This window comes from Cnephaeus nilssonii (genome assembly GCF_951640355.1).
Source record: "Cnephaeus nilssonii genome assembly, chromosome: 11".
NCBI lineage: Eukaryota > Metazoa > Chordata > Mammalia > Chiroptera > Vespertilionidae > Cnephaeus > Cnephaeus nilssonii.
In genome coordinates, this window is record NC_137082.1 from 74,895,897 (window position 1) to 74,922,940 (window position 27,044).

Here is a 27,044-nt window from a genome sequence, read left to right on the forward strand (position 1 = left end):
AACTCATGGTTGGGAGGAAGCCACAGTTACTGTCAGTTATTGGAGGCTGAGCTGTCCTCACCTTTTGAGGATCATACTTGATGCACACCAATTAGTGGCCCAGTGGGTGGCGGAAAGAGGGGAGCCAAGCCCTAGGGCTAAGCCTCAGGGAGCTGGAAGGAGGCAATTGGAGAGAGTGGTGTTTTCTGCAGGAGTAGGAAAGGGGGCTGGCACCTTGCCACCACCACAGGAACGAGTGGACAAATGGGGCAGCCTAATTATGGAACCGCGTAGTGTGGGTGAGCTCATCTTCCTATATTTTGACAGGAAGGAGATAAGTGTGGATGCTGAGTTGTAGGCAGTGCAGTGCTTTCTGGTATGTCTGAGGCCTTGTCTACAGGATTTCATTGCCAGGGGTCACAGAATTCATTCCCCTGTTAGCTGCAGGGTCTATAGCAGAAATACAGACCCCCCTAGCTCTGTCTTGGAAACAGTTGGCAACGAGCAATGGATTTGCAAGCAAAAGACATGAGAGTAGTAGGTGTTCTGTAATTGGTGTTAACCTACAAAATCTATGACTTGGGTGACGGGCTTAGTCCTGGCCCCTGGAGGTTTGGCCCAGTGCAGTACAGCAGCTGAGGCTGTTGAGAGCACAGGCATGGTCTCTGCAGACACAGACCCCGCTTCCTCCCCAGGCTTGGCCTCGGTCTCCTCCACTGCAAACTCAGGATGATGGTGCCTCTTTAACAGGGTTGGGGAGGGAGTTAAGAGAAGCAGCCCAACTGTGTGCTCAGCTCAGTGTTGTTATTATTGCAGTCACTCCATTCCCTGGAGCTTTCCCAGATATTGTTCTATTAAAGAAGGTAATTACCAAATAAACATGGACATGACCTGGAGACAAGTGTGTGCACTGGCATAAACACACGAGAGGATTTCGCAACCACCACGTTAACAACCACTGGTACCGTGAGTGGCAAGTAGCTACTTGGGAAGATTTATCTGATGGTAAATGACTCATTATAAATGGGATTCACCCACAAGGGCTTTGACCTCCCGAGGTAGGTGTGATTGGAGTACAGCCCGCAATTCTGATTTATCATTTCGTGTCCAAGAGGCTCTGGTTTCCTGACTATTGAACAAGGAAGGGACAGAGGGGAGAGGGCCGGGGACAAAGGGCGGTCAGCTTATAACTGGGAAAATCTCCACCAAGAAAAGGCTGCGGCATTGAGGCACGAGGGAGGTCACTTTACACAGCCCCTCTGACTTCCGGGCAGGATTTTCAGTTTCTCAAAGATTCACTGGGACCAGATGGCAGGTTTCTTGGGAGATCTGGATTTTCTTGAATTGAATTTGGAGAACTTTCTAGATTGGGAAGAAAATGGCAGATTTGATTCTTAAAACTTAACAGGGATACTGATGAATTTTAAGTGAGGAAGTGAGGTAGGTTTGTGTTTCAGGAAGGCCACTGGGGAGGAGCATGGAGAGTGCCCTGGAGGAGGGCCGACTGCAAAAGGGGTGGGAGGGGGGCATTTGGGGGGCGGGGAAGCTTGCAGCAGGCAGGGACAGTGGCAAGTAGGGGGAGGTGATGAAATTCAGGACATCATTTGTGGGCAGTGACTGGATCTTATGGTGAAGCAGAGGAAGGATCTTAGGTGATTCCTACCCTGCCACTAACATAGGGTCAGGGGATGGTTGTAAGGCCACGTGGTGAGCTTTGGGTGTTTTTAGTTGAGGTGTCCCTGGTCAGTGGGATAGGCTCTTCTGGACTCAGGTACATGTAGGTAAGGGTTGACACCTAGGCGTAGATGCCATAACCCAGTGGAAACCAATGGAGTGAGCCAAGAAGCGAACGGATAAAGCCCTAGGAAATGCTAAAACCGAGAATTCACTGTCTTTCCCCACCAGTGAACCTTGAAACCGGTTGTCTTCAAGTGTAAGTGTTTCTAAAGCTAGAGTGGCCTTTCCCGGTGTGATGTTTCAGGGAGAGAGAAGCGATTTACTGTGGGAGTGCCGGCGGGCACACTGCACAGAGAGGAAAGGTCCTTGTTTCTAGCTACATCTTTGATTTGCTTTGGGAATTTTCATTTTGAGGGTCAAGCCCATTTCCTATAATGCACCCCTTCCCCCCAGTGTCCTGAATGCTCACAGTCCTTCCTGGAAGAGCTTGATTTTCCTCGGCACCTTGTGGAGGGACAGGTGTGGGTGTGGGTGGTCCTGCAGAGCCAGGCTCTCTCTATATATCCCATGGAATTCCCAGGTCCCTTTGGAAGTGAGCAGAGGCTTCCCAAGGATTGCTAAGCTGAGCTGATTGAATCCCATCGTGGAAGAAGGAATGAGATTATCTTTGCTCGACAAGAGTCTGCGTGTGAGGGAGCCTGCTGGTAACTCTTCACTGAGGAAGGTTGGATGAACAGGGAAACAGAGCCCTGAAAATATGGGTGGAAGAGGCCAAATCCACCACAATGAAAAGGAGGCCTGGGCAGAATGATGCTGGGGAAGCACTTTGCAAGTGAGCCCTTTGGACAGGCCCCGAGAAAGAGGGCCCAATGGCAGTCTGGTCTCACACCACGTGCTCAGCATGCTGACAGTGATCACAGAAGCATCACATCCATGTTAAAAAATATCATTCCTAAGTGAGGTAATGTTTATGGTTCAGAACCTGATCAGAATTAAGATGAGCTATAGTCATGGTTCAAGTACGTCTTGTGGTGCCCCATACCAAGTTGTCATCAGTTCTCCTTCTGGTGGGATGGGGCCTTGGTGGGATGGGCAGGGGGTGAGAGTTGCTAGACTCCCCATTCACATGAATGCAGCAAGAAGAGGCATCGATGTTCATGGGAGACTCTGAAAGAAGGGAGAATTGTTGGCTTCTTTCAGTCCTTAAATGGAAGAGACATTTTCTTTTTTGAGCTACAAAGAAATGATGGTAGCAGATGTAGCAGAGCACAGTGGTCAGGAGCTTGGATGCTAGAGTTGAATTGCCTGGGTTCGAATCCTGGCTTACTAGCTGTGTGACTCTGGGAGAATTCCTTAACCTCTCTGTGCCTCAGGTCCTCTTCTGTGAATGGAGTAATAATAGTATCTATCTTGGCAGTTCCTATAAGGATGAAATGAGTGAACTCTGTGAAGTGCTCAGCATGAGAGTACCTGGCACTGAGGTTGTTAAATAAATAGAATAAGTGGGTGACTGCAGGCCTCTGAATAGAGCCTGCTTTTCCTGGAGAGATCCGAGGGAGGCAGAACCAAGCAAAGAAGAAGGAGCCTGCCCCTTGCCCTCGGAGAGTGCCCTGCAGTGGGCAAGGAAACCTGGGCACATTCGGGACAGGCATCTGCAGCCTAAATGCCTTTTGATCATCCTGATGCAGCATGCTTCCCGGAGACACAGAGCTCAGGAAGGAATTTGGAGGCAATTATATCACACCTCCGGAATACTCAATTACAGTTTTCACATTGCCCCAGAGAAATCATTTCATTCCTGAGGTTTATTTTTCCAGCGTGTGGTTCTGGTTTTATAAACATGAGATTAAAAGTTGACTAGAGATGAGCCCCCACAAGGCTGTGGCTGGTCAGGACCTGCTGTTGCAGGCATTTCTCTCCTAGAGGTCTCAGGCGGGCAGGCTGAGTCGGGTGGAATGGCTGCGTGCCAATGGCAGGCCTTCGGAACTGGACTTGAGAAGATATTCTTCTTTGTTTATATATTTTTTTACCTATAAAAAGTTTTGTGAAATTGCCTTTGAATTATAAGGGTAAATAATTTTTATCAGGAAATGGGGGGAAATCATGAAGCAAAGACGAAGTACCTTTATGCTTGTTAAAACATGGCTGGGACTCGAGTCCACATCTGTAGTAGCTCATGTCTATAAGCATATGAGCAAGCCAGCAGCTAGGAGACAAACCCCAATCCTGCGCATGTTATTTCACAGTAAGCTTACGTTGATGGACTTCTGTGTCAGTATTGACATTCTATGAACTTTGACTAGCTCATGAGCTAAAGGAGAGCAGAATCATATTCATTCATTATTCACTCAACTCATACTTTCTTGTGCCATCCACATTCTTGGTCCTGAGGGTACAATGGTAAACAAGATGCTTATGAAGCATCCAGGCTCATAGGACAGTGCACACATAAATATTGTAACAAGGCAGGTGTAGCTTTGGAGGAGAGCTTTTGAAGGGAGCAAATAGGGCTGTGTGGTAGAAAGTAACAGGGATCTAAAGATATGACCTTGAGGGAAACTTGCAGATGTGCACAAGGACATGCGCAGGGGTTGTTCTTACAGCATCACTTATAACAGCAAACAATTGGGGAATGGCTAGGCAAGTAAAACATGCAATAGCCATATGATGGAAGGCAAACAGCATTAAGAAATGCACCATATTATAGGTACCAACATACTTGTCGCATCAATTTCTGTGTAAAAAATTGTAGAATAATATGTCTAATTTTTATAAAGATGTTTTTATTAGTTTTAGAGAGAGAGGAAGAGAGAGAAGCATCAATGCAAAAACAAAATATTAATTGGCTGCCTCCTGTGGATCCAGCCTGCAACCCGGGTATGTGCCCTGACTGGGATTCGAACTGACAACCTTTCAGTGCATGGGATGACAGACAAACAACTGAGCCACACTGGCTAGGGCATGTCTAATTTTTTTCATCTGGAAGTTTATACACCAAATTTATAACACTGATTACCTCTGGTCAAAGGGGACTTAATTTTTATTAGTAATATTATACTTTCTCAAAGGGAGTTTGGATACTTGTAGTTTAATATTATTTTTAAAGATTCTTTAGAAAAGAGGATAGTGAAATGGGAGTCATCCAAGAAGCCTTCAGGCATTGAGGCTGAATCCTAAAGGATGAAAAGAGCTGTCTGGGCTGATGGAATGCCATGTTCAATGGCAAAGGGAGGAAAAGGCATGATGTACCCAGGTAACTAATAGGTGTCTCAAGAGACAAGGCTACTGAGTGTGGAGCGGGACACAGAGGTGGAACAGAGATGAGATGAGGTTGTACAGTAAGCAGGTCAAGTCATGCAGGGTCTTAGAAACCACAGCACAGAGTCTCGTTGTTGTTTGGCGTGCAGTGCACATCTGAACAGATGCCTGTCTGCCTGGTGGGATTGGATCAAGGTGAAGGAGATTGGAAACAGGGATACTTGTTTGCTATTGATGCAAAACCACTGAAAAACATGGGTAGCTTGGACTAGGGCAATTGTCCTCAACCCTGTGGAGCATCTATAATAACCCATGCTCAGTCCACATCCCCAAATAGTTGAATACAATTTCTGAAGGTAGAGTCTAAGCCTTCACATTTTTAAATAGTATATCATAAGGGTGAGGATCACTGATTGCTATTGACTGTGGAGAGCCATGCAGAGGTCGAAGCATGCATTGGAAAGGCAGCACGACTCATTGCTGAATCTTCCAGGACCACCCTCCTGGGGCAGGCTGAGCCCAGAACTGTTTGGGACACTGTGGGAGCTGTGTGCGTGTGCAGGGCAACATGCGGACCTGTGACATGTGTCCAGTTCTGTTGGTGAAGGTCTCTCGATCATTCTGGCCCTTTGCCACTCTTTTCTCTTCCTGTTATCTCCACTTTATAGAATTCATTCTTCATTGGCATCCACACCAGCAGATGGTCAATGAAGTAGAAAGCAAATGCTACCCAAAAAAGTCCATGTGGTCATGGTTGGTAATTTGGGGCATGACTTGAGACGGGGAGAAAATAGAAAATGAGGTTGTTGGGAAGAACACTGGCTGAAATAGAAGATTTGGGGTTTATCTCTAGATGCCAATTATCTGTACTTTATTACCATATTATGAGCTGACTGTGGTGTGTTGAAGTCCAAAGCATGTAAAAAGGCAATTAGAGTTTTACAATCAAACTGAGTCACGGGTTAGAAAGATATTACTGTGTACTGAAACTCAGACACGTTTGGATTCCTCGTGGTGGGTTATATTTGATATCTGCTGCTTAAATACATACGTATTATGTCTCTTTCATTGCTGACTAGTAGTTCTTCACTCTTTAGTATCCTTCCCACTTGTAAAAAAAAACATAATACTGAATGTGTGCAGGGAGTACCATTCTTTGAAACACTTAGAAATGAGCTTGACAGACAACACACATAAAACTAGGGATTAGACTAGTGATTGGACAATTTCTGGAGTTGGGAGCACTTGTCCAATGGCCACACAGTGTTGTTTCCTCAGCTATCACAGACCCCCCAGAGTTGGAGGTTCCCATTCTGCTGTTCCACTTTATTTTATGGGCGAGATAAGAGAGCCCCAGGGTCTCAGGGTGGAGCCAAGCCTGACACAGGGCAGGATTGTTTTCACCTCTGGATGCTACCACTTGGAATCCCCAGCCCTGGACTGCGCTTGGCATCCCTGCTGTTTCCAAAAGTTCATAGAGAATTCCAGTCCTCAGTCATCCTAGTGTCTCTTCTGCTCTCTGAGACCTCTCAGGGACATTAAAAGCAATTTACTAGTATCTATGACTGAGAGTAAAGGTTTTAAAATCATAAAATCAATGTACATACAAAAGAAAGTAGTGAGACAACACAAGGTCCTTGGTTATCACTGGATTTATTTGTTTTATGCATGAATAGATCTGCAACTCGGCTACTAATTGTGGTTTTTTTTTTTCCCTCCTATTGATATTTATATTCTATAGACTGGAATTCCATTATATTAAACTACTCCATCGTTGTTGTTTTTTGTGTGTGTATTTTAAAAAATATGTTTTTTATTCATTTCAGAGAGAGGAAGGGAGATGAAGAAAGGTATAGAAATATCAATGATGAGAGAGTCATTGATCAGCTGCCTCCTGACACCCCCTACTGGGGATTGAGCCCACAACCCGGGCATGTGCCCTGACTGGGAATTGAACCATGACCTCTTGGTTCCTGGGTTGATGCTCAACCCCTGAATCACACCCGGCTGGGCAAACTGCTCTATGTTTTTAGCAAAAAGAATGTGCTGGATCCATTAGTAGTTCATTCTAAAACAAAATAGCAAAATAATGGTTTATGTATTAAGGTTCTGTTCTTGGGTATATTCAGTATCCATGGCCTGGACCGTATACTCCTTCTACGCTTTGCGTGCTAAAGGGACAATAAATACTTTCCTGTCTAACTTTGGGTTCTCACCATGGAAACATCAGCGTAACAGCTGGGCTCTGTTAGATGTCTTTTCATTCTCTTGGCTGGCAAAAATCTTTAGAGGGAAACTTTTTTCTCTTTGGTGGACAACAAAACTCTATTTTTGAATGAAATCACTCCTCCAATTGGTCAGATATATGTCTTAACTGGTTCAGATCACTAATTGGACCCTTGGTAACCTAGAAACAGCCTTAAAGTTAACAGAAAGTGTGAGTCACTATGTGGCTGAGTTCAAACTCCAGTTTCAGCATCCTCTAACACAGAGCAATGCAGAGGAGCCCAAAGGGGCACTTGATCTGTCGTAAATTTAACAAAATAGTTCTATGAAATATTTTTTTCATCTCTTTATGCTCTTTCCCATGCATTTTACAGAACTAAATGGGGCATTTAAAATGTCTGCATCTTATCTAAACCTATTGCAGAGCTTTTTAACTAGTTGCCACACACGGGTCATACCTGTGTCAAGACGGATTCCCTCAGGGCCACCAGGCAGGTCTTGGGTGACTGGGGCACTGGGCAGGTCTCCTGCGGGCCACACACAACTTTGTCCTTTACTCTAGCGAGCTGTGCAAATGGTATTTTGTTGGCTGTGCTATGTGAGAGGAGGATTGAGAAGCAGAGTTCAGGAGGCTGTTGCTCAGAAGGAACAGTGCAGTGAGGATTGAGTGATAAAAACAACTTGGATTCTGCTTGTTTCATGGGGTAACCTGCATGGTAGAAAGGACATGGGCCTGGACATTAGGAGCCCAGAGTTCTTACTGGCAAATTATGTGATCTTGCCCTCTCTGGATCTCTTCTTTCCTACCTGCAATGTGGGAGATCTCCAGGGTCATCTCTCGGTTCTTGCCAGTCTTGTTCTTGGACCATCCATGCAAATTTCTCCATGATGAACTCCATGCTAGGTCCACAGTACAAAGAACTGCAATAGGCAGCAAGAACTTACTGGATGTCCCTAGGGGGTGGGCCAACTAGAGAAGGAGAGGAGGAGTAACTCCAGGCAGGGAGAGTGACTCCTGCAAGGACCCGAAGTTGACATGCCGTTGGTGTTGGGTAAATAGAGCAATAGACCAATGAAGACTGGGTGTGGAGGTTTATGAAGGGAAAGTGGGATGCAAAGTTGAAGAGATGATGGGTGGTTAGAGTATTACGTAGGCATATTGGACTTGATCCTAGGGTTAGTAGATGTGTGAGAGCAGGGGAGTATCATGTGCAAAATCCCATCTTGTCCTCTGGTCAAGTTTCTTCTTGGCCTTCTGGGTTTTCTCCAAGAGCACGTGGAAGTCTTCCTCAGTCAAATATTTCTGGGTACAATTAGTTGTTTAATGTATTTCTCCCTCATGGGCCTGTAAACGCCAAGGATGGGAACTTCTTTTAACCCATCGTGCTCATAATAAATGCTCAATAAACATTTGTTGAATGAAGGGAGAGAGAGCTCTTGCTCTATAGTTACACCTCTTCACTTTAAAAAAAATTTTGTTACTCACTGTGGGAAATCTCTGCACCTTCTGCTCAATTTTGCTGTGAACCTAAAACTTCTCTCTAAAAAAAAAAAAAGAAATCTATGTTAAACATTCTAATTGTTCAGAGTTGGATTAATCATAATCCTTGGTTCATGATACATTGTCATCTTTGGTCCATGTGTGGCCCTGTCTTCATTTATTTATTTTTATATAAAATTTATGTATTAATATAAAGGACATCAGTGAGACTGTGGCCTCACTAAAAACCCAGAGCATTACTCCTAAATCACATTTATCTGTGTACTTCCAACTCTCCCATCTCTGGACCTGCGTAACCAGCACTCATGAATATTGTTTATCATTATCTGTGGGTTTATTATTGGTTTTCAGGATTATCAGACATATATGTATAACCAAACAACATATTATCCACTTCTGCCTTTTGGAACTTTATAAAAAGTATATCATATTTCTTCTTACACTTGTTTTCTTCTCTTCACATTATGCTCTTAACATTCATTCATATAGTCACATGAAGCTGAAGGTCATCCATGTTCACTGCTTGGAATACCATAGTTTATTCTTTTTCCTATTGGCACATATTTGGGTTGTTCCCATTTTTTGGCAATTACATTGTTTCTGCGAGTATTCTTAGACTCATGTCCTGGTGCACATGTGCTTCCATATTGCAGGCAGTTTTTTTCAGCTTTGGCACTAGTGACACTTTGGACCAAGCCCTTCTTTGTTGTGGGGGGCTGTCTTTCGCCTTATAGGGCATGACATCTAAGGCTGCTAGATGACAGTAGCACCCCTTCCCTAGGTTTGACAACCAAAAATGTCTCCCAGGGGGACAGAATCACCCAGGTTCAGAACCACTGCCCTCGGGCAATGCCACTTCTAGGGGATGTGAATCAGGTTCATAGTATGAATGTTTAACTTTACAAGGTAGTACCAGTTATTTTGCCAAAATGACATCAAATTTGGGAAAGTTAAGTTGTCTTTGAAGGAAACTGACTCCTGCAAAATTCGTCAGATGGTGAGCCTCTTGCTTTTCCAATGTAAAAGGTGTGACCTCTATGGAGTTTGGGACTATTTGTGGTAAAAAAGAAAATACCTGATGAGTTCAGAACAGACCTGTGCCCTGGGGTAACTCTTTATCATTAAAAACAAGCAAAACACCCCTAGAGATATTTGAGATCCACATGTCAAAGACCCCAGAATTCGGTAGCACAAATATAAACAAAATTAAGTTATACTTTAAGATAAAATTCAATTAGGGAAAAAGTAAATGATCTGAACTAATTCTTCAGTCTTAAATATTATCACACAAAATATCATTCTGTTTGACTAATTTCATCATAGGATGAAACTAAATAAAATCAAGCACAGAAAGTCCTATGCCCTTCGAGAGGGTATTTCCTTCTTCACTACTTGGTTGTAGGGCAAGGCCAGTGCTTTGACCATAGGGCATCCTGGAAGTGGGCCCTCCCCGGGCATCATTGTGCTGCCTGCCCTTGGTCCTGCCCTTGGTTCTGATAGCACAGCTGTGATACACACAATACCTGGGAAGATTTATTGCAGGACCAAATGTTGAGCCTAAAGAGGAGCTGGGTTGGGAAGTAGCTCAGGATTGCCCTCTGCAAACGTCTGTGGGACAACTGCATGCAAGAGAAAGGGCTCAGGAAGACGGAGCTTACACAGGTGGAAGTTATAAAAGGGGGAGCATTGCTGTCAGCGTTGTGGAATGCTTTGCAGAGTACTGTGTCCTCGTCCTTACCGAAGCAAGTAGAGTTTTGAGCATCCACTGGTGGGGATGTTAGAGATTTCTCAGAAGGCCCAAAGGACAGTAATGATGGAGAGAGCTAACAGCTCAAACAAACGGATTTGTTCACTATATGCCACACTTTCAAAGTGCTTTACATATTAAGCACTACACCTAGGAGGCAGGTACTGTTACTGTTGCTGGGATAAGGGAAGTGGGGCTCAAGGTCAAAAGGCCAGTAAGTGATGGAGTGCAACCCAGGCAGCCTGGCTCCGAGCCTCTCCAGGTCGAGCAGACTTTGCTTCTACATGGCTTCACCACCTGGGGAAGCAAGTGAAATCAAGTCATTTTGGAGGGAGAGGCTCCATGTTTTGTTTTAAAGAGGAGAGACCTATTGGGTGGCAGGGTAGAGATCTGTGGGTTCTGGATAGACCAAGAGTAATAACACCTGCAAATTTCTGATCAATCTGAGGGAAGGTGGCCTCAGGCTCAAGTGGGCATAGTTTTCAACTGAAAAGTACCTGATTATCATCAACAACAAATTGGATAACTGGATTGTGGTATATTCATATAAGGGAATGCTGTGTAGCAATGAGAACGAATGATCTTCAAGTGCACATAACAGTGTAGACGAATCTCAGAAATGTGACAATAAACAAAAGAAGCTGGACACGTAGGATTCCTCTTAGGTGGAGAAGAGAAGAGGCAAGCTAAACCTGTGCTATTTGAAGTAGGGGAGGGAAGCAATTGGAAGGTAGCATTGAAGGAGTGCTAGGTCTATGGATGCATCTAGTTTAGAAAGTAGAGGGGAAAAGAAAAAACAAAAGAAAATAGAGGACGGACACTATGAGATTGCAGAAAAGTTATGGTGGGAGGAGTGGAATGAGAGATTTGGGTGAATGGGGGCTTGTGGTCAGATTTCCCAGGCGGGCTAGTTCTGTGTCATGGTGAGGAGGACCAGTGTGTGAGTGGAGTCAATTCCTTTGTCAAGGCATTTAGAAGCCCACATGACCTCGGGTAGGTATTTCATGTGGACAGTAACATAAATCAGATGTTGACAAAATTTAGAGGCCAGAGGAGGGTAATGATTCAGTTATTATAGTCTGTACTTGTTCAGCTGCAAGGGCAAAACCCCCGTTCAACTATCTGTAGCAAAAATGAGAATTTATCATCTTCCATTAGTAAGGCCAGAATGGAACTTCACAAGTACTGGATCCAGGTTTTAAAATTGCCACAGGGGCTGCTTTTCTCCCTCTCTCTCTCCAGCTCTGCTTTTCTCGGGTCGGCTTCACTCACAGGCAGCCTTCTTCCCCTAGAAATGATAGGTGGCTCCAGACTTAGGCACCAGGAGAAACCCGGGGGTGATAAGGATTGACTCCACCTAGACCACGCATCTACCCTTGAAGTGGATCAGCCGTCCCTTCCTTCCCCTGTGAATCACATTCACTGAGAATGAGGGAGTGGCATGCAAAAACCATAGGTGCCCATGGAGGTCAGTGCCCTGTGGCCTGATCCTCAGTGGTTTCTACCCAACAGTGGTGCAGTGAAGAGGTGAGGACCCTGCTTGCTGCAGGAGCTGGGTCTCACCACGCACTCCCTGCGTGACTCTGTGTGGAGGAGGAAAACCACAGAAGAGTCCTGCCCAAGGCCAGAAGCTGCTCTGAATCCCGGGTGGGGTGCAAGGCAGTGGCATCCAGCCAAATTGACAAAGAAATTTGGCCTGTGCTGGGTTATTGCATCTCCACCCCACATTGAAATTTCCCCATCTCAGAACTCTCTTCCTTTCTCCTAACAGATTGAATGTGCTCTTTTCATTTCAGCCAGCTGGAGTTATTTTGCTTCATCTTCCTGTTTGTCTGTAATGCTTATCTCACTTCTCCATCTTGTCTCTGTGTGCATTTCTCTTTTCCTGGCCTCTTCTCAGGGATGAGGAGGAGGAGGAGGAAGAGGAGCAGCCAGTCACGGAGCCCAATTCAGAGGAAGAGAGAGAGGATGATGCCCCCTCTCAGGGCAAGGACAGGTACCAAGGGCTGGACCCTCCCAGGCCCCCACTAAAAGTCCAAGGCTCCCTCCTAATGAATGGTTTGCAGCCACCTGTCAGTAGTCTCCTCCCTTCCTCACCAGCTCCCACCAGCAAACCTTTACTGACCCTATGCACAGAGCCACAGAGCGATTAGTCTGTAGAAATCACAGTGCATGTTTTCATTACAGAACTTTATTTTTTACTCCAATACAGCCTTCCTAACCATGCTTTGTGGAAAACTCACCCAATTGGTTTTCTTCCCACTGTTCCCTCCGTCATTAAGTCCTTTGGCTCAATCAGATTGACAGAAAATTTTAACCCTTTCAGCACTGTACTAAAAATAATTATGTGTGTTTCCTTCTTCCTACTAATTTTACCAGTAAAATATTAGCTAAAATGTGTGGGTAACTACTGTGTGAATGATGCAAGTTTGTTTTTTATCAAAATGGACAGGAACACTTTTTATCCACTAGAGCAGTGATGGCGAACCTATGACACGCGTGTCAGTACTGACACGTGTAGCCATTTCTGATGACACGCGGCCGCATGCCGAGGATGAAACATTTGCTGCTCCTGAGGATGAAACATTTGCGACTAGAGTCTTGGAGTTAGTTTTTTCCTCAAAGTGACACACTACCCGAGTTATGCTCAGTTTTTTGGCGAAGTTTGACACACCAAGCTCAAAAGGTTGTCCATCAATGCACTAGAGTATGGAAAATATTTTTCAGTATTTATTTTTATGCCCAGCACAACTAACATAGCTCTAGGGTCCTGTGGAAAGTTTACTGTTCTCTGCTCATCTCTCCAAGGTGCATTCTTTTGTCTTTAGTCAGTGGTAACAGACATAGGCACCTTGCAGGTGTTTTTTTCCTCCATTTAATTGATTATACTGCAAATTGACACTTTTACTGTTAGTTTTTTCCACAAAAAGCAAAATTAAAAGGATCTTGGATGAATTAGGGTAAAATCATTCTCTTACTAACTTCAAAGTCAATGTGATTCTTTGCTGCTGTGGCCTCGTTGTCCAGGTCACTAGCACAAATAAAAATTCTCATATAGGCTCCTTTGACACCCAGAGACTCCCACCATTCCCATGGGTCATGGAATCCTCTCTGAATTAACAAACTAATGATTGCTTCCCCACTTTGGAAATAACTGGGAAGAAGCCAGCAGGTATGGAGAGAGGAATGGAATGGCCTGGTGACAGAGAGTGAGCCATACATTTCAGAATGGGAGGGTGAGAAAGGTAGCATTCACCGGAGCTCCTAGCGCATGCTGAGAGCCCTGCTTGGCAATAGTGACTTTTTAGGTACAGATGCTCTGGGAAGGGAGGAGGTTTAATTAACAGTTCCTCCTGAGGTGAAAAATTAGTTACAGGAAATTATGTAGACCCTCAATAAATACACAGGTATGACTCTCTATGTGCTGAAATGTGCATGTCCTCCCCCCCCCCACACCCTTCAACCCTCAGTGACTCACATAGTTCAGCTCCTATGGACCAGATGGAAGAATCTGGCTAGAATGGGTGGCTTTCAAAGGCATCCCTGCTGACATTGTGCTGTCTTTTACATAGGATTGTTGGCACAGTAGGTAGTTGTTATCCGACCCTCTGAAGTGTTTTTGACATCATGCCTGACGCTGGAGGGTGTCCTTGATCAGACACTACAGTCAGGTTTTTCAGTTTTAGGAAATAAAGGTGTGCATATTGAACACCAGGGCTCTATTTAGACAGTACCAAGGTGTTAATTCACATCAATCTGCATACTATTTGTTCCTTGGTGTAAACTTATTAGACTTGAAGGTGGTGGGAAGATCCTGCTTACTTCTGTGGGTTTGGTGTCTTCTGCTGCCCCCCCTTTCTGCTGGCTGCTTCTTTGTGTGTGCCTACCATGCATACCTATCATGTGTGCCTGCTATGTGTGCCTACCATGCATACCCACCATATGTGCCTGCTGTGTGTGCCCACCATGCATACCCATCACATGTGCCTGCTGTGTGTGCCCACCATGCATACCTATCATGTGTGTCTGCTGTGTGTGCCCACCACATGCCAGGCCTGCACTGAGCACATCACCCTCCCACCAGGCCAGGGAAACTGGCATGTCCCTGCCCTTATATGTAGATGGAGCACAGAATTTGAGGTAGGAAAGAAAACAGCTCATATCCCATTCCCAAATGGGCGTTGCTGGGGGTCAGGTTCTCTGGGAGAGGGGCCATAGCTTTGAAAACTGCAGAGTTTAACACAAATTCTTAGAGTTGAGGAGGCCCTGGGAAAGTGTGAAATGGGCAAAATGTGTGCTCCTCACGCCGGCCCCTCCTTCCTGCTCTTTGCGTTCCTTGCCGGCCCGTCTCTTCCCCTTTGCTCTCATCCATACCCGCTCTCAAGAAAGGACCGAAAGGAGTGAGTAAAGTATGGGCTGTAGGATGTCACTTCCTCAAGATTGGGCTTTTCAGGAAGAGGCCTGATACTCTGTTTGACCAAGACAAAGAAGTGAGGTTCAAGTTGTGGAGATTCGGGTGCCAGCACAGCCAGTGGGGAGAAATGTGTGTGTGTGGGGGGGGGGGGGAGGGGAGGCGGGCGGTGGGGGGGAGAGGGGTGGAAGGCTGAAGCGCAGGTGCAGAAGAGCCTTTGGGGTTCCATTAAATCCCCTCCCATAGGCCTCTATGCCCATAGGCCTGGTGGGTCTTGCCTCCCAGATTGGCAAACCCAGGGCCCCAGGATTACTGGGCAAACCAGAGTGTCGGTGATGGGCTTTCATGCTGCAGTTCCAGGGGCTCAGCTGGACTCTGAATTAAGCAGCCATAGCAGTAGTGGGTTTTTACATGCTTTTTCCTCTTTGCTAACTTTTGCTCTCTCTCTCCTGAATCTCTTTTCTTCCCTTCCATCCCTCCCTTCAATTCATTTCCCTGCGGCGCCAGCAGCCAGGCCAGCCCTGCCTCAGAGCAGAAGCCCACTGGGCAGGAGAGCCCAGACCTTCCCCCTGCCTCCAGCGCCACCTCCACCTCGCAGGGAAAGCAGCTTCCAGCCAGCACTGCAGCGGGGAGCCCCTGGGGCAGTGGGTCCTCTGGGCCTGCCCTGCTGCCCCACCCCACCCCTGCTTCTCGGACCTCCACACCTGGCCCCCCGAAGGCATCGCAGACCATAGCAAAGCTGCCCTATGTGCCCCACAGCCCCTTCCACCTCTTCTCCTATGACTTCGAGGATTCACCCTTATCCACCAAGGAAAAGGAAGCCGAGGCCCAGAAGGAAAGCAGGTAGATCAGCCCGTGTGGAGGCCCGCGTGAGATTAACCCGGAGATGCTAGCACAGCTGCTTAACCACATCGCTTGTCTTGTCTTCTGCTGTTTGTGTGGATTCGATTAGCACAGAGCGCAGCCGTGGCGTGAACTAACTCCCTGACCACTCACTAAATACCTACCAGTAGTTAGGCACGATGCACAAGAAAATTGTCATCTGCTCAAATTAAGGGGCTTGTGTAATAATACAATTACTAAAAATGGAATTTTCCCCATTTTCTTTTTTTAAATATATATTTTTATTGATTTCAGAGAGGAAGGGAGAGGGAGAGAGAGAGATAGAAACATCAATGATGAGAGAGAATCATTGATCGGCTGCCTCCTGCATGCCCTCCACTGGGGATCGAGACCGTAACCTGGGCATGTGCCCTGACCCAGAATCAAATCTGTGACCTTTGGTTCTTGGGTCGATGCTCAACTGCTGAGCCACACCTGACTGGGCTAAAAATGGATTTTCAGTGTAAAGTTTGAAACTGCATGGTCTGACATAGTCGATGAATCTCACACCCGTCTGTCTGGCTTGGGTCCTTTTGACCTGCAGAATTCAGCAAAGTGCTTAGTCGGCTTCCCATGCGGCGTTTTGAGTGGGGCGCTCTTTCCTTTAGCAGTGGCTCTGATTCCCTCCATCTGAGCACGAATTCTGCCTCTGATCCTTACAACTTCCGGTCTTTCTCTTCTAATAGGTGGGTGTCTTCATTTCCTTTCCTTTTTCTATAGCTTTCTGTTTTTATTCTAAATATGCATTTTTCTTTCAAAGATTGCTCAATGCCTCCCATGAGATGGCAAACATTTGCAGTTGGAATCACTTCATGGACATTAATACAATGACATCACTTAAAGTGTGAACACTTCAATAATTGTTATAAAAATTGGAGAGGAGGGCAGGGGGAGAGAGGTGTGTAAATCAGAACTACACAGGGAATTTTCAGCAGTGCCCGTCAGCTTGCCTGTGTGTCTGCCCTTCACCGATGCCTGGATTGGAAACTGCTGCAGAGCAGGGAATGGGGAACAGAGGGTTGTATATTTTGAGCAATCAATTGTCCAAAATCAATTACTGCTAATGCTGGTGGCCACTCCTATCTTAGAGTAATAATAATCATTGCTAACATTTATTGAGCATTTATTAAGAGCCAGGCCCTGTACTTTCCATGAAATTGAAGCTTTAAAGTATCACTTAACCCTTAAAAGGTAGGTTCTATTGCTTGCCCTTATTTATAAAAGAGGAAACTGAGGCACAGAGAGGCTGGATAAGTGGAGAGTGGTTTCCACGCCAGGCAGCCTGCTCCAAAGTCTGGTCCTAACCTGTACATCATATAGGCCTCTCTCTTAGGGCGTCTGTTCCTTTGTCTCCTTTGTGGACTCAGGGACACAGAACTCCTAAATCCTAGGCCTAACCCGGCCACGCCCTGCCTCCAGGAGTCTGTGTGTTCAAACACCTCCCAACTACAAGTTCCCGACCAGTCTCTTCAGATTTAACAGTCTTGGATTATTGTCATCTTTCCCACAATGTTTATGGATTGCCTCCAACGTGGCTCGTATGCCCTCTGAGAACAGGATCTCTGTGCAAGTTAAGAGCTGTACGCTTCACTGGAATAAAAATATCTTGGCAACCGCATTTCCCCCAGCAGGGTGGTGTTTGCTCAAGATGGCGATCCAGGACTTTCTGGTGATGATCTCACAGCCTCTGATGGCACTTTCCTGGGACCCAGGTTCCTCAAACTTGGTCTCCAAGCTTCACTACTACTTACAGCCCTTGGGGGAGGGAGCAGTAGAAACATACTAATTGCTGACACGAATATACATGGAAATTACGAAAAGCAGCCACATGTTTGTGAATGAGGACCGACTTAGACTGAACTGAGAAGAGTTTATAATCTTTAAATATTTGACAGGAATTTGAATACTGTCTAAATATTGTTTGTTCCCATTAATTTTCTGATGGTCTTCCTGGATGACTGCAATTAAATGGGTTATACTGGAGACCAACCAGTTAGTCATTGAAAATTAGAAAAATAAAAGAAAACTGAATAGTGAATTGCAGGATCCAATTAGTTTCTCTGAAATGGAGAAGCAAAACTGGACAGGCTGTGAGGTATTTGAATTAAATGCTCGCTACTAGAAAGACCAAAGGAGGAGGGAAAGCATTTTGCTTGCCTTTTTTCCATAGCATCATTTTAACATAATTTTAGTAAAGTAACCCTGTTAAAACAGTCCACCCGATGCCCACTTTTGGTCGGAAGGGACTTGTTTTACTTGCGGAGAATAACCAGCCGGGAGTCCAGGCAGCTGGGACCCAGGGTGAAGCCTGAGCCCAGGGCCTGGCTCCCCAAGGACTCAGCTCGGGGTGAGTGGCAGCCTCCTTCTCTCCACCTCTCACTGTTTGCTGCCTCCTCCTTTCTCTCCCTCTTCTTTGCTCCTAAGCTTTTCTCTTCATTCTCTGCATCTTCCTTTCTTTGTACATTCTTCTCATCCTTTGCTTTCCTGCCTTCTCTGTGCCTGTGGTTTGGGCATCTTCTTGAAAAATCAAATAAATAAAACAAAATAGAAAAATCAAATCAACACTCATGGAAGCAGTGGGACATGTAGAGTGTTGGGTTTGTTAAGAGAAGAGAAAATAAACGCCAGAAACCAAGTCCTGCGAAGGTGGTGTGTGCAATGAGCAGACGATGGAGTAACGCTGTGGATCTGGGTCCCCACCTGCTGGCAAAAGGCCTGGTACCGAGCACAGACCTCGCATGTGGTACCAAATAAGCAATTAAGAGGAACAGCCAGCACACAAGACTTAACACAGGATAGATTCGGGGGAATGGAAATACTTCATTTCTCATTATAATAGTGTAATTTATTAAGAAAAACTGACATTTTATCTCTTACACTTTTTAAAATAGATGATCTGTTTTTTACACTTTTTTTCTACACAAAGTTGTGATCAAACTTAATGTATATTATATCTTGATGTTTTAATTCAGCCCACATATATATGTAGATATAAACATTTATGTGTGTGTGTGTATGTGTGTGTGTGTGTATATATATATATATATATATATATATATATATATATATAAACATTTCCCATGTTATCACTTACAAAATTGGCAATAACTTCTAATGGTTGCATAATATTCCATTAATGAGTAATAAACTTTCTTACCTGTTCTTGCATTGTTAGCTAGTTGGGTAGTTTCCAGTTTTCACTATGATCTCCATAATGTTCCCTACTTGATATTTTCTATACATAAATAACCATAAGGGTTATGATAACTCCCCAAAAGTGGACTTACTCTGTCAAAGGACATCTACATATTGAGGTCTAATGGCTTCCCAGAATGGTTAGAACTGATGTCTGTCGGCAGGAGTTTGGGCTGGATTCAGCGTATGTAGGAAGGTCTTTGTGCACTTATATTATAGTGACCCTTGAGGTCCCAATACCCAAATACAAATGACCCTTGAGGTCCCATATCCCCAAATACAAGGTCCCTAACTGGTTCAGGGGAAGGAGTGGCTGAGTAGTTTGAGAGGCAAAGTTCTCTGAATCTTGTTATTTGTAATTAATCATGAGTGTCTACCCCAGGCAAGGGCTTCAAATGCTAGTTTGTGTTCTGGGAATTCACTGAGTGAAGATGGCTAAATACAACCTGCTAAAGGGCATCTATTCTGAAAAACAAAGAAAACTCTAGAATTCTTCAAATCCTGAAACTTATAAAAGATGATTGTGAAATGATGAAAGCTCATTTAAACCTAGTGGCTGTGATGTTATTCCTGGGGAAATATCGAATGAAAACATAGACACTTGCACCTTTTAGCAACAAGCTAATCCACAAGGCCCAGGGACATCTTATTCTTCGTCACCAGCCACACGATGAGATTATATCCAATGAATGAAATTGATTCAGAAATACCTAAAGCAGAATTTTTAATAAGATGTTTCTTAATCATCTGGCATTTTCTACCAATCTTGAATGGATTTAATGCTAATTGTACCACCAAGAGAGGCAAGAAAATTCTTCATGATTCAAATGAAAATAATTTGGATTCTAATTTATGTTAGCAAATAGTTTGACTGTACATGAGTGCCTTATTAAATCCTTTGTCAGAATCCTGCTGCTTAATGGGTTTGGACTTTGAGAACCATCTCTAATGAGCAATAAACAAAACAAAACAGTTAGTGATTTTTTATTTTATTTTATTTTTTTTTGCGTTAGTGCCATCACTGACAGTGTTAGCATTTCCAGACCTGTATCTCTTGGAAAATTTAAGATAATTTGCTATTCCTTATTTACTGACTTGTACTCATTTCTCTGTCTCCCCTTGCTCCCAACTTAATCCTCTGCACTCTTTAGATACAACAACTTTGGCAACCACTCTTACCACTCTCCAAGACCTTCGTCTGGATCCGCTGTGCCCACCGCTTCCACATCATCTCTTCCAATCCCCCAGGAGCCCAGGCTGGACAGGTGGGTCTTATCTTATAGGGAGCATTCTGATGGCGTCACTGTCCTCACGTACAGGGGATCCATTTGATGAAGAGTGCCTAACGGAAAAGTGTCAATAAAAGTATAATCTAGAGTATTTTTCTTTCCAGAATATATCCCAGAGGCAAGGCTGTTTTCTTTCTTTCACACTATTTAGTCAGTAAATATTTTATTAGAGATATTTTGTTATTATTATCTCATCTCCCTACCCACTTTCCATGGAAAGTATAGAACTATTTTTCCAAAACATTTAAATGTAAATGATTTGATTCACCCCTCAAAAGCTGTTCTAGATCTAGCGTAAGCTCTGCAATTTGTCTTACACACATCAATTTTCACCTCTGAATGATTAATTCTGTGTAAGTCGGTAGTGGGCCCATTAAGGTGTTGTGTAATTAATCCAGGACCTACCAGAAGAGAAAAGAGTTGTATGGGTCCAGGGAAGGAATTTAACTTGGCAGGAGTATTAGACCACCAGAAATTACCTTGCTCTTACTCCTGATTGCACAAGGATGTGTTCATAGGGAAGGGTAGGTAGGTCCTGTAATTTTAGAACAGTTGAAAACAGTTACCCTTATATGGCAAGAGTGCTGAGTTAGAGAACACTGGCTAGGGCCCCAACTCACTGGGAAGTTATTGCATCCTAAGGGTAAAATGCCAATTCTGCCAACCCTTACCTTAGAGGGTGGTTTTGATGAACAGATGGAAGGTACATATGAAAGTGCTCTGTGTACTCCCCCCGCCCCTCGTGTGAGTCCTGTGGGAAGTGACAATGTGTGATGATGGAGTATAATGTCCAGCAGCTCATGATTGGTCAGACATCTAGACATGAATGATGCCCCGGGGGTCATTTGCTACAAGTCCTGAATCTGAAACACATTCGATCTGTGTACCACATTATGGTCCTCTCCTGTGTGTTGGAGAGTGTGTTTGGCCAAGTGCTGCGGTGATGAGAGATTTGATCAGGATGTGGAGCAGGCAAGACCTCACAGTCCTGGGAAGAAGGGCTGTCTAATGTGGTTTGCCCTGCCACCCCTCAGCATTAATTTCTAAGATGCCATGTAAGCCCCATGGTGTCAAACTCTCAGGTTCCACAGCCCAGTGTGGCCCTGACCTGGGCATATTCAGGCTCAGTTAGGTCTTGGTAATGAGGTCACAAGGTGATTACCCTGAAGACACCCTCTGTCCTTTACCCTGGGGCACCTCTTCTTGGGGTCAACTGAGGTTGCCTGTGCTCCCAGAGAGGTCACTAATAAAGAAGATCCTTGTCCTATGGGATGGAGGATTTGGGGCCAACGTGAGGAATAGGAGAGTCTGACCCCTCTTACAAGAGACATCTCACACCTGCGAGGCTCCCAGCTCTTTGGGAGTGGGCAGCAGGCTCCATTCCGTGTTGTGTCCTCCACAGTACCTAACTCTGGCCACGGCAGAGTGGCAGCCAACGCTAGGTAATTGGGTGAATTGCCCACTCATTGGTTGGGGAACTGTTTGGAGGCCCTTGAAGGTGAGAAGTTATAAGGACAGGAGGTCTGCAAGTTTCTGAAGTCCTGGGCTTAGGGGAAGTTCCTCCCTGGTCCTAAGGGTGAAGTCCCGGCCCTATCCTCTTTCTGACTCCTAGAGACCCAGGTCAGGTTTAAGCTGGAAGATCCAGGGGTGCAGGCTCCTGAAGGACTCCTGTCTGTTTCCTTCCCTTCTTGATCTGGTTGAGTGTCTCCTGGGGGAGAAATTGGAGGAGGAAGAGTAGGGCTGGATCCAGGAGCACCTTGATTGCCCTGGGGAGGAGGTTGGTCTCTATCCTGAGCCCACAGGGCTGTTCAGGTTTGGAAGCAGCTGGCGATATCCTCTAACACATCAATGAATGGCATCTAGAGGGGCAAGGCTGCCTCCAAGTCCGAGAGAGATGACCATGCCCAAGAAGGCCAGTGACCCAGGGGCTTGCGGGGAGAAGTGAGTTTGGGCAGACTTGGCTGCCACCAGGAGGGTGGGAGCAGGGGAAGCAAAGTGAGTGAGGGGTCAGGCTTGCATGTGGGTATGAGAAGCAAGGAACTGAGAGAGAAGATCCTGGAGGAAGAGCAGATGGAGGGTGGAGATGTCCAACCTAGGACATGCAAGGTATGAGGTGTCTATGACACCCAGGGAGATGTGGGCTCCGCGGTCCTTGGCGTGAAGAAGGTGCTGGATGAAATCCCTCTTGGAGCCTGTGTGCCGAGGACCTGGTCCCTGGGGACAGCAATGGCAGGAGCCCCTTCCCAGCGGCCTGTTCCCTCTCACAGTGCATTTCTGCACAGGAAATTCAGCACCTTTGCCATCCACTGAACCCACCAGTGGGTAAAGTAGCTTCAGAGGGTCTATTGCTTCTTTCCATTTGCATGTGTCTTCAACTCTCACCGTCTGTGGCTTTGAAAAACCCTGTAATGAATCATTTGAAACATTGGATGTGCATTTTCATTATTAAGACCATGAAACCATCAGGCCTGGCTGCATCATCCTTTCTTACTCTCGCCTTGCTGGCTTATGCTTTGTGACTGTAACAACAGAAAAATAAGAGGGGTCCTCCACACCAAATCATATTTGTGCTCCATCGCCCAAGCATATGATGCCAGGTGCATTTATGATAATGGTGTGTTTTTGTATAGTTTAATGTTTTCTTTTTTCTTTTTGACAACTGAATTCTTTGCATGTCACCCATAATCTATTTTCACATCTGTGAGAATTTTTTTGCCTTATGGAGCTCTATGATTGTTTTGACTGAGGTATGTTCTTCGGTGAAATGTGTAAGATTTATTGTTGAAATGTTTCACATATCCACATTTTATTGAAATCAAAAAGAAAAACTTTTTTCTTAGGAAAGACATTGAACTGTTACGAACAATAGTTGCATTTTTGCGATGAGAACCCACATCTGGCAGCACTCCCCTGACTACTAACGTGTGCCAGGGCAGAACTCAGGACTCTAGGACTTCGTTCCCTTGACTTGGAAAGAAGACTCTCTTCTCAGAAGTCCTGGGAAAACCGGGCCAACTAAAGCAGCCCTGGGGGCAGGCCGGCCGCCTTGGACATGACTCCTGAGCATCAGTCTGCACTTAGCGTTTCCCAGAGTCTCCCCAAGCATGTCAGTGGGTTGGATGTTAATAAAACGTGGAATGATAAATTGACCCAGAAAGGAAGGAACTGAAGAAACAGCATACAAAACGAAGTCAAAACAAGGGAATCAAAACCAATCCATCTCCACATCTGCTATCACAGCTTCGTTTATAGCGCTCTCTTTTAGAAAGAGACAGTATAGCATTAATTTTCATGACATTGGAACTTGAATTGTGCCGAAACAAAATAGGAAAACCGGATTATTTGCAAAGGCCCTCGGGGATACAAGATGCAACTGTGTAATGAAAGCCGACTTTTAAAATGCTTCAATGTTGAAGAAAAAAAAAGGACTTTTTGAGTGGAAAAGCTCTAAATGTTTTCTTGTTAAAGGGAAATGTAATTACAGGAATAGTTGAACCATTCATGGTCAAGTATTCAAATGAAACAAGCAAGCAAGCAAGCAAACAGTAATCACAGCACATGAATTTGTGGTTCCTGGAAGTTGGGAAAGGCAGATGGCATTCTCTTCCCATCCCTGTGGGGACATCTCCATCTTGTGGGCCTTTGCAGAAATCGGCGGCTGGGATAAAGAGCCGGAGAATGTGTAGGGAAGTGGGGACCATGGAGCTAAGACTAGGAGCGTGGGAGCCTGTGGTGCTGAGTGCTGGCTTCTCCTTCCAGCTCAACTCCCCGTCGTGGGACATCACTCCCTGTGATCTGCTTCCACACTAGTGTGGTCACTCCTCCCTCAGAAGGATGGTGTCTGTGTCCATGTCTTTCTACCTCTTTCCAGGGATGTTAGCTCTTGTAGTTCTTACTTGTGTGGCAGGACTGCTGACGATGGCCCTGAGTGAATTTGCTGCTACCTATGCCTTCTTCATCCCGACTCCCTCCTCCATGTGACTGTCTGTTCTGTGTGTGCTTTGTTTTCCCCTTCTAGTCAACTTTGGCTTTTATCACTTCTTCCTTCCACTACTATCTCCCTGTGCCTTGAGGTTCTACTTGTCTGGTTTTCAGATCATTGTTTTTTTCAAATATATGACCCATGTGTTTGTCTGGATCCTAAATACTTGTTGGCTGTGGTCCATCACTTGATCTACACAGTACTTTTTATTTATTTATTTATTTTTAATATATTTTTATTGACTTCAGAGAAGAAGGGAGAGGGAGAGAGAGATATAGAAACATCAGTGATGAGAGAGAATCATTGATCAGCTGCCTCCTGCATGCCCCCCACTGGGAATCGAACTTGCTACTCGGGCTTATGCCCTGACTGAGAATTGAACCGTGACCTCCTGGTTCATCGGTCGACGCTCAACCACTGAGCCATGCTGGCTGGGCTACACAGTACTTTTAAAATTTCGTGTCAGCGGCATCAAGAGCCCCACTGTCCAATGGGGCTGTAGGTAAACTTTTTCTTTTCAATTGATCAAAGTATATGTAAAAAAATCACTGAGAAAAAGCACGGAAGATGGGATAAAATCATGCCTTTTTGTGTGATCACAGTTAATGATCATGCCTTTTTGTGTGATCACTACTGCCAGCAGGAAATAAAGGCTATCAATGTGGACAATTCCCTACCATTCAAACAAAGAAGCCACAAGCTTGTGCTGAGGGGAGTAGCAAGCAGACCCTCCCCCCCCCCCACCCCCCTTGGCGGCTGCTACTTCCTGATAGCAATCTCGTTACAGACGAGGAGTTCCTGTAAGGCACAATGTGGTCCTGATTAATTGATCGTGTTACATCCAAAGTGCAGAGGAGAAGCACCGGTCAGTTGACAGAGTGAGTTTACAATAGGGTCTGGCTCCCTCTTGGCAGTTTTATGTAACAACTGTGGGCGTTGGGAACCCGGGCTCTGGCTCAGCCCTCTGCCTGTGGGGAGACGCTGGGCGCCTAACAGATGCTAGTGATTCTTCCTCCCACATGCATTTTGAATCTGACTCCTCCTCATGGTTCCTAAGACCACAGATTTAGTTCCAGATCTACGTCATGCCCAGACTCTATATTGCAGTGGAGTATGTTTTCTATCCTTTCTGAAATCCACAACCGAGCAGTTGACTTTTCCTGCTTAGAAACCTTGATGACTCCAACTGCCTATGGACACAGTCCAGCTGGTTACCGTCGCCTGGAGGATGCCTCATGTTTGGGTCCTGTTTGCGTCTTCCAGCTTTCCCCCCATCCTCCCTGTCCTTTAGTGCCCCCCACCCCCACCCCCGCCGTGAATGTCCCGTGAACATAGCAGGCTCTCCTGAGGCCCCTTCCTTCGTATGTGCTCTGCCCCTTCATCCATTCTGTCAGAGGCTCTGACTTCTTCCGGCAGAATGAACTGTAACATCCTCTTGGGTCCAGACTTCGCTATGTCAGCTCTCAGCCCTTTGAATCATTATGTGTCTATCCATTTGTTTCTCGGGGTTCACAACTCCCCAGGGGTCCATGGCAGTGAACATGGGTCCCACAAAGCCACAGGTTGAAGATGCTTCAACTTCCTGGACTGGCCATTTGATTAGAAGATTTGGGGGAAATCTTTATTAAGACAAACAGGACATTGCTTAGGAGAATCCATGTTCACTGGAAGGGTGAAGAGGTGTTTTGCCTTTACAGAGGGTACTTTGTGCTGTTCCCACTTTCCCCGTCTTCTGCCTTTAGATTTACTCTCAGACAGCAGCCATTTCTGTCTCTTGCATGCGATTCCCCTGTGCTACTTTGCAAATAACCAGGCGAACAAACTCGTGAGTTTTCTTCCTTTGGAAAGCGGAATTGGATTTTTTTAACTAGACAATTCTCTCACCCTTATTTACCTAAAGGATGTACAGAGCAGCCGTAAGAGGTGTGTATTATAATTCTGTTTGGAAGTGAGAGCAGCGTGTGTGACACTTAGCATTAGGTGAGATCTGTAACAAGAAAGTGCAACTATCACAGACCAGAATTCCTACACCCGCAGAGCTGGAGACGGTACAGCTCATCGGTGCTGCAAGCGGAGCCCTGTGCCATCACCCGGCTGTGTCACGGCCCCCGATGGCCAGCTTTCCAGTCGTCATTGGCTATAGTGGTTGTGCACTAGTGGTGTATAAAGGTTACGGAGCAAAAAGAGGGAGATTATTTTTCCTTCAGAAAATGTATTCCTGGGTTCCTGATATTTGTTCTCTTATCTCAGTTCCCCACTCCTTGCCTCAAAGCCCAGCAATGAGTGAGACGCTTTAGTGGTATAATGGGAGAGACTGAATTGGGGAGAAATTTGGTGTGTAGATAGTTACACACACTTAGAATGGTAGATAGATACCCCTCCTCCCCTTTCTCATTCAGTAACCTTTGCACAATGCCAATAAACAATGCCATTGTAGCCAGTGACAGCTGGAAACCTGGCCCTTGGGGCTGAAAACACACACACACACACACACACACACACTCACAAATATTACATACTTATATATTTCATTCAGAAAATACTGAGTGCTCACAATGTTCCAACCTTGTGCTTGGCATGGGAATCTGACACTGATCTATTTCGACCCTACCCCTGACGTCATCGGGGTCACAGATAGCCACAGAAACAGAAGATAAGCACACCATCCGCACATAGTGAGTTCCATTGTAGTAAACACCGTGATGAACCTTCATAGAGAAGCTGGAGGGAGAGGAGCCAGGCACAGATGGCCCATCCTCCCAAGGGACATCTCTGGTGAGAAGTCTGGGAAACTGAGTCTCTAATGTAAGACAGCTTGCAGTTTGCCTCTAGGTTTGCCCGGTGGGCAGGTGAGAGTATGTGCAGGAGGGAAGGTAAAGAGGGAGATGAGAGAATAG

General features: G+C 45.4%; 1 protein-coding gene across 5 annotated transcripts in view; it reads left to right on the plus strand.

The window, feature by feature from the left end:
• Positions 1–27,044, plus strand: part of FHOD3 (formin homology 2 domain containing 3) — a 381,469-nt gene that overhangs the window by 270,403 nt on the left and 84,022 nt on the right. For 3 of the 5 annotated variants that reach the window (XM_079783588.1, XM_079783591.1, XM_079783589.1), the window contains exon 11: positions 20,028–20,141. The exons of 1 other annotated variant lie outside the window; for it this stretch is intronic. In XM_079783588.1, coding sequence (XP_079639714.1) covers positions 20,028–20,141 — 114 coding nt within the window. Of the gene's footprint in view, positions 1–12,288; positions 12,385–15,306; positions 15,643–16,292; positions 16,368–20,027; positions 20,142–27,044 lie in introns of all 5 variants that reach the window. One more of the 5 variants, XM_079783592.1, reaches the window with a different exon arrangement.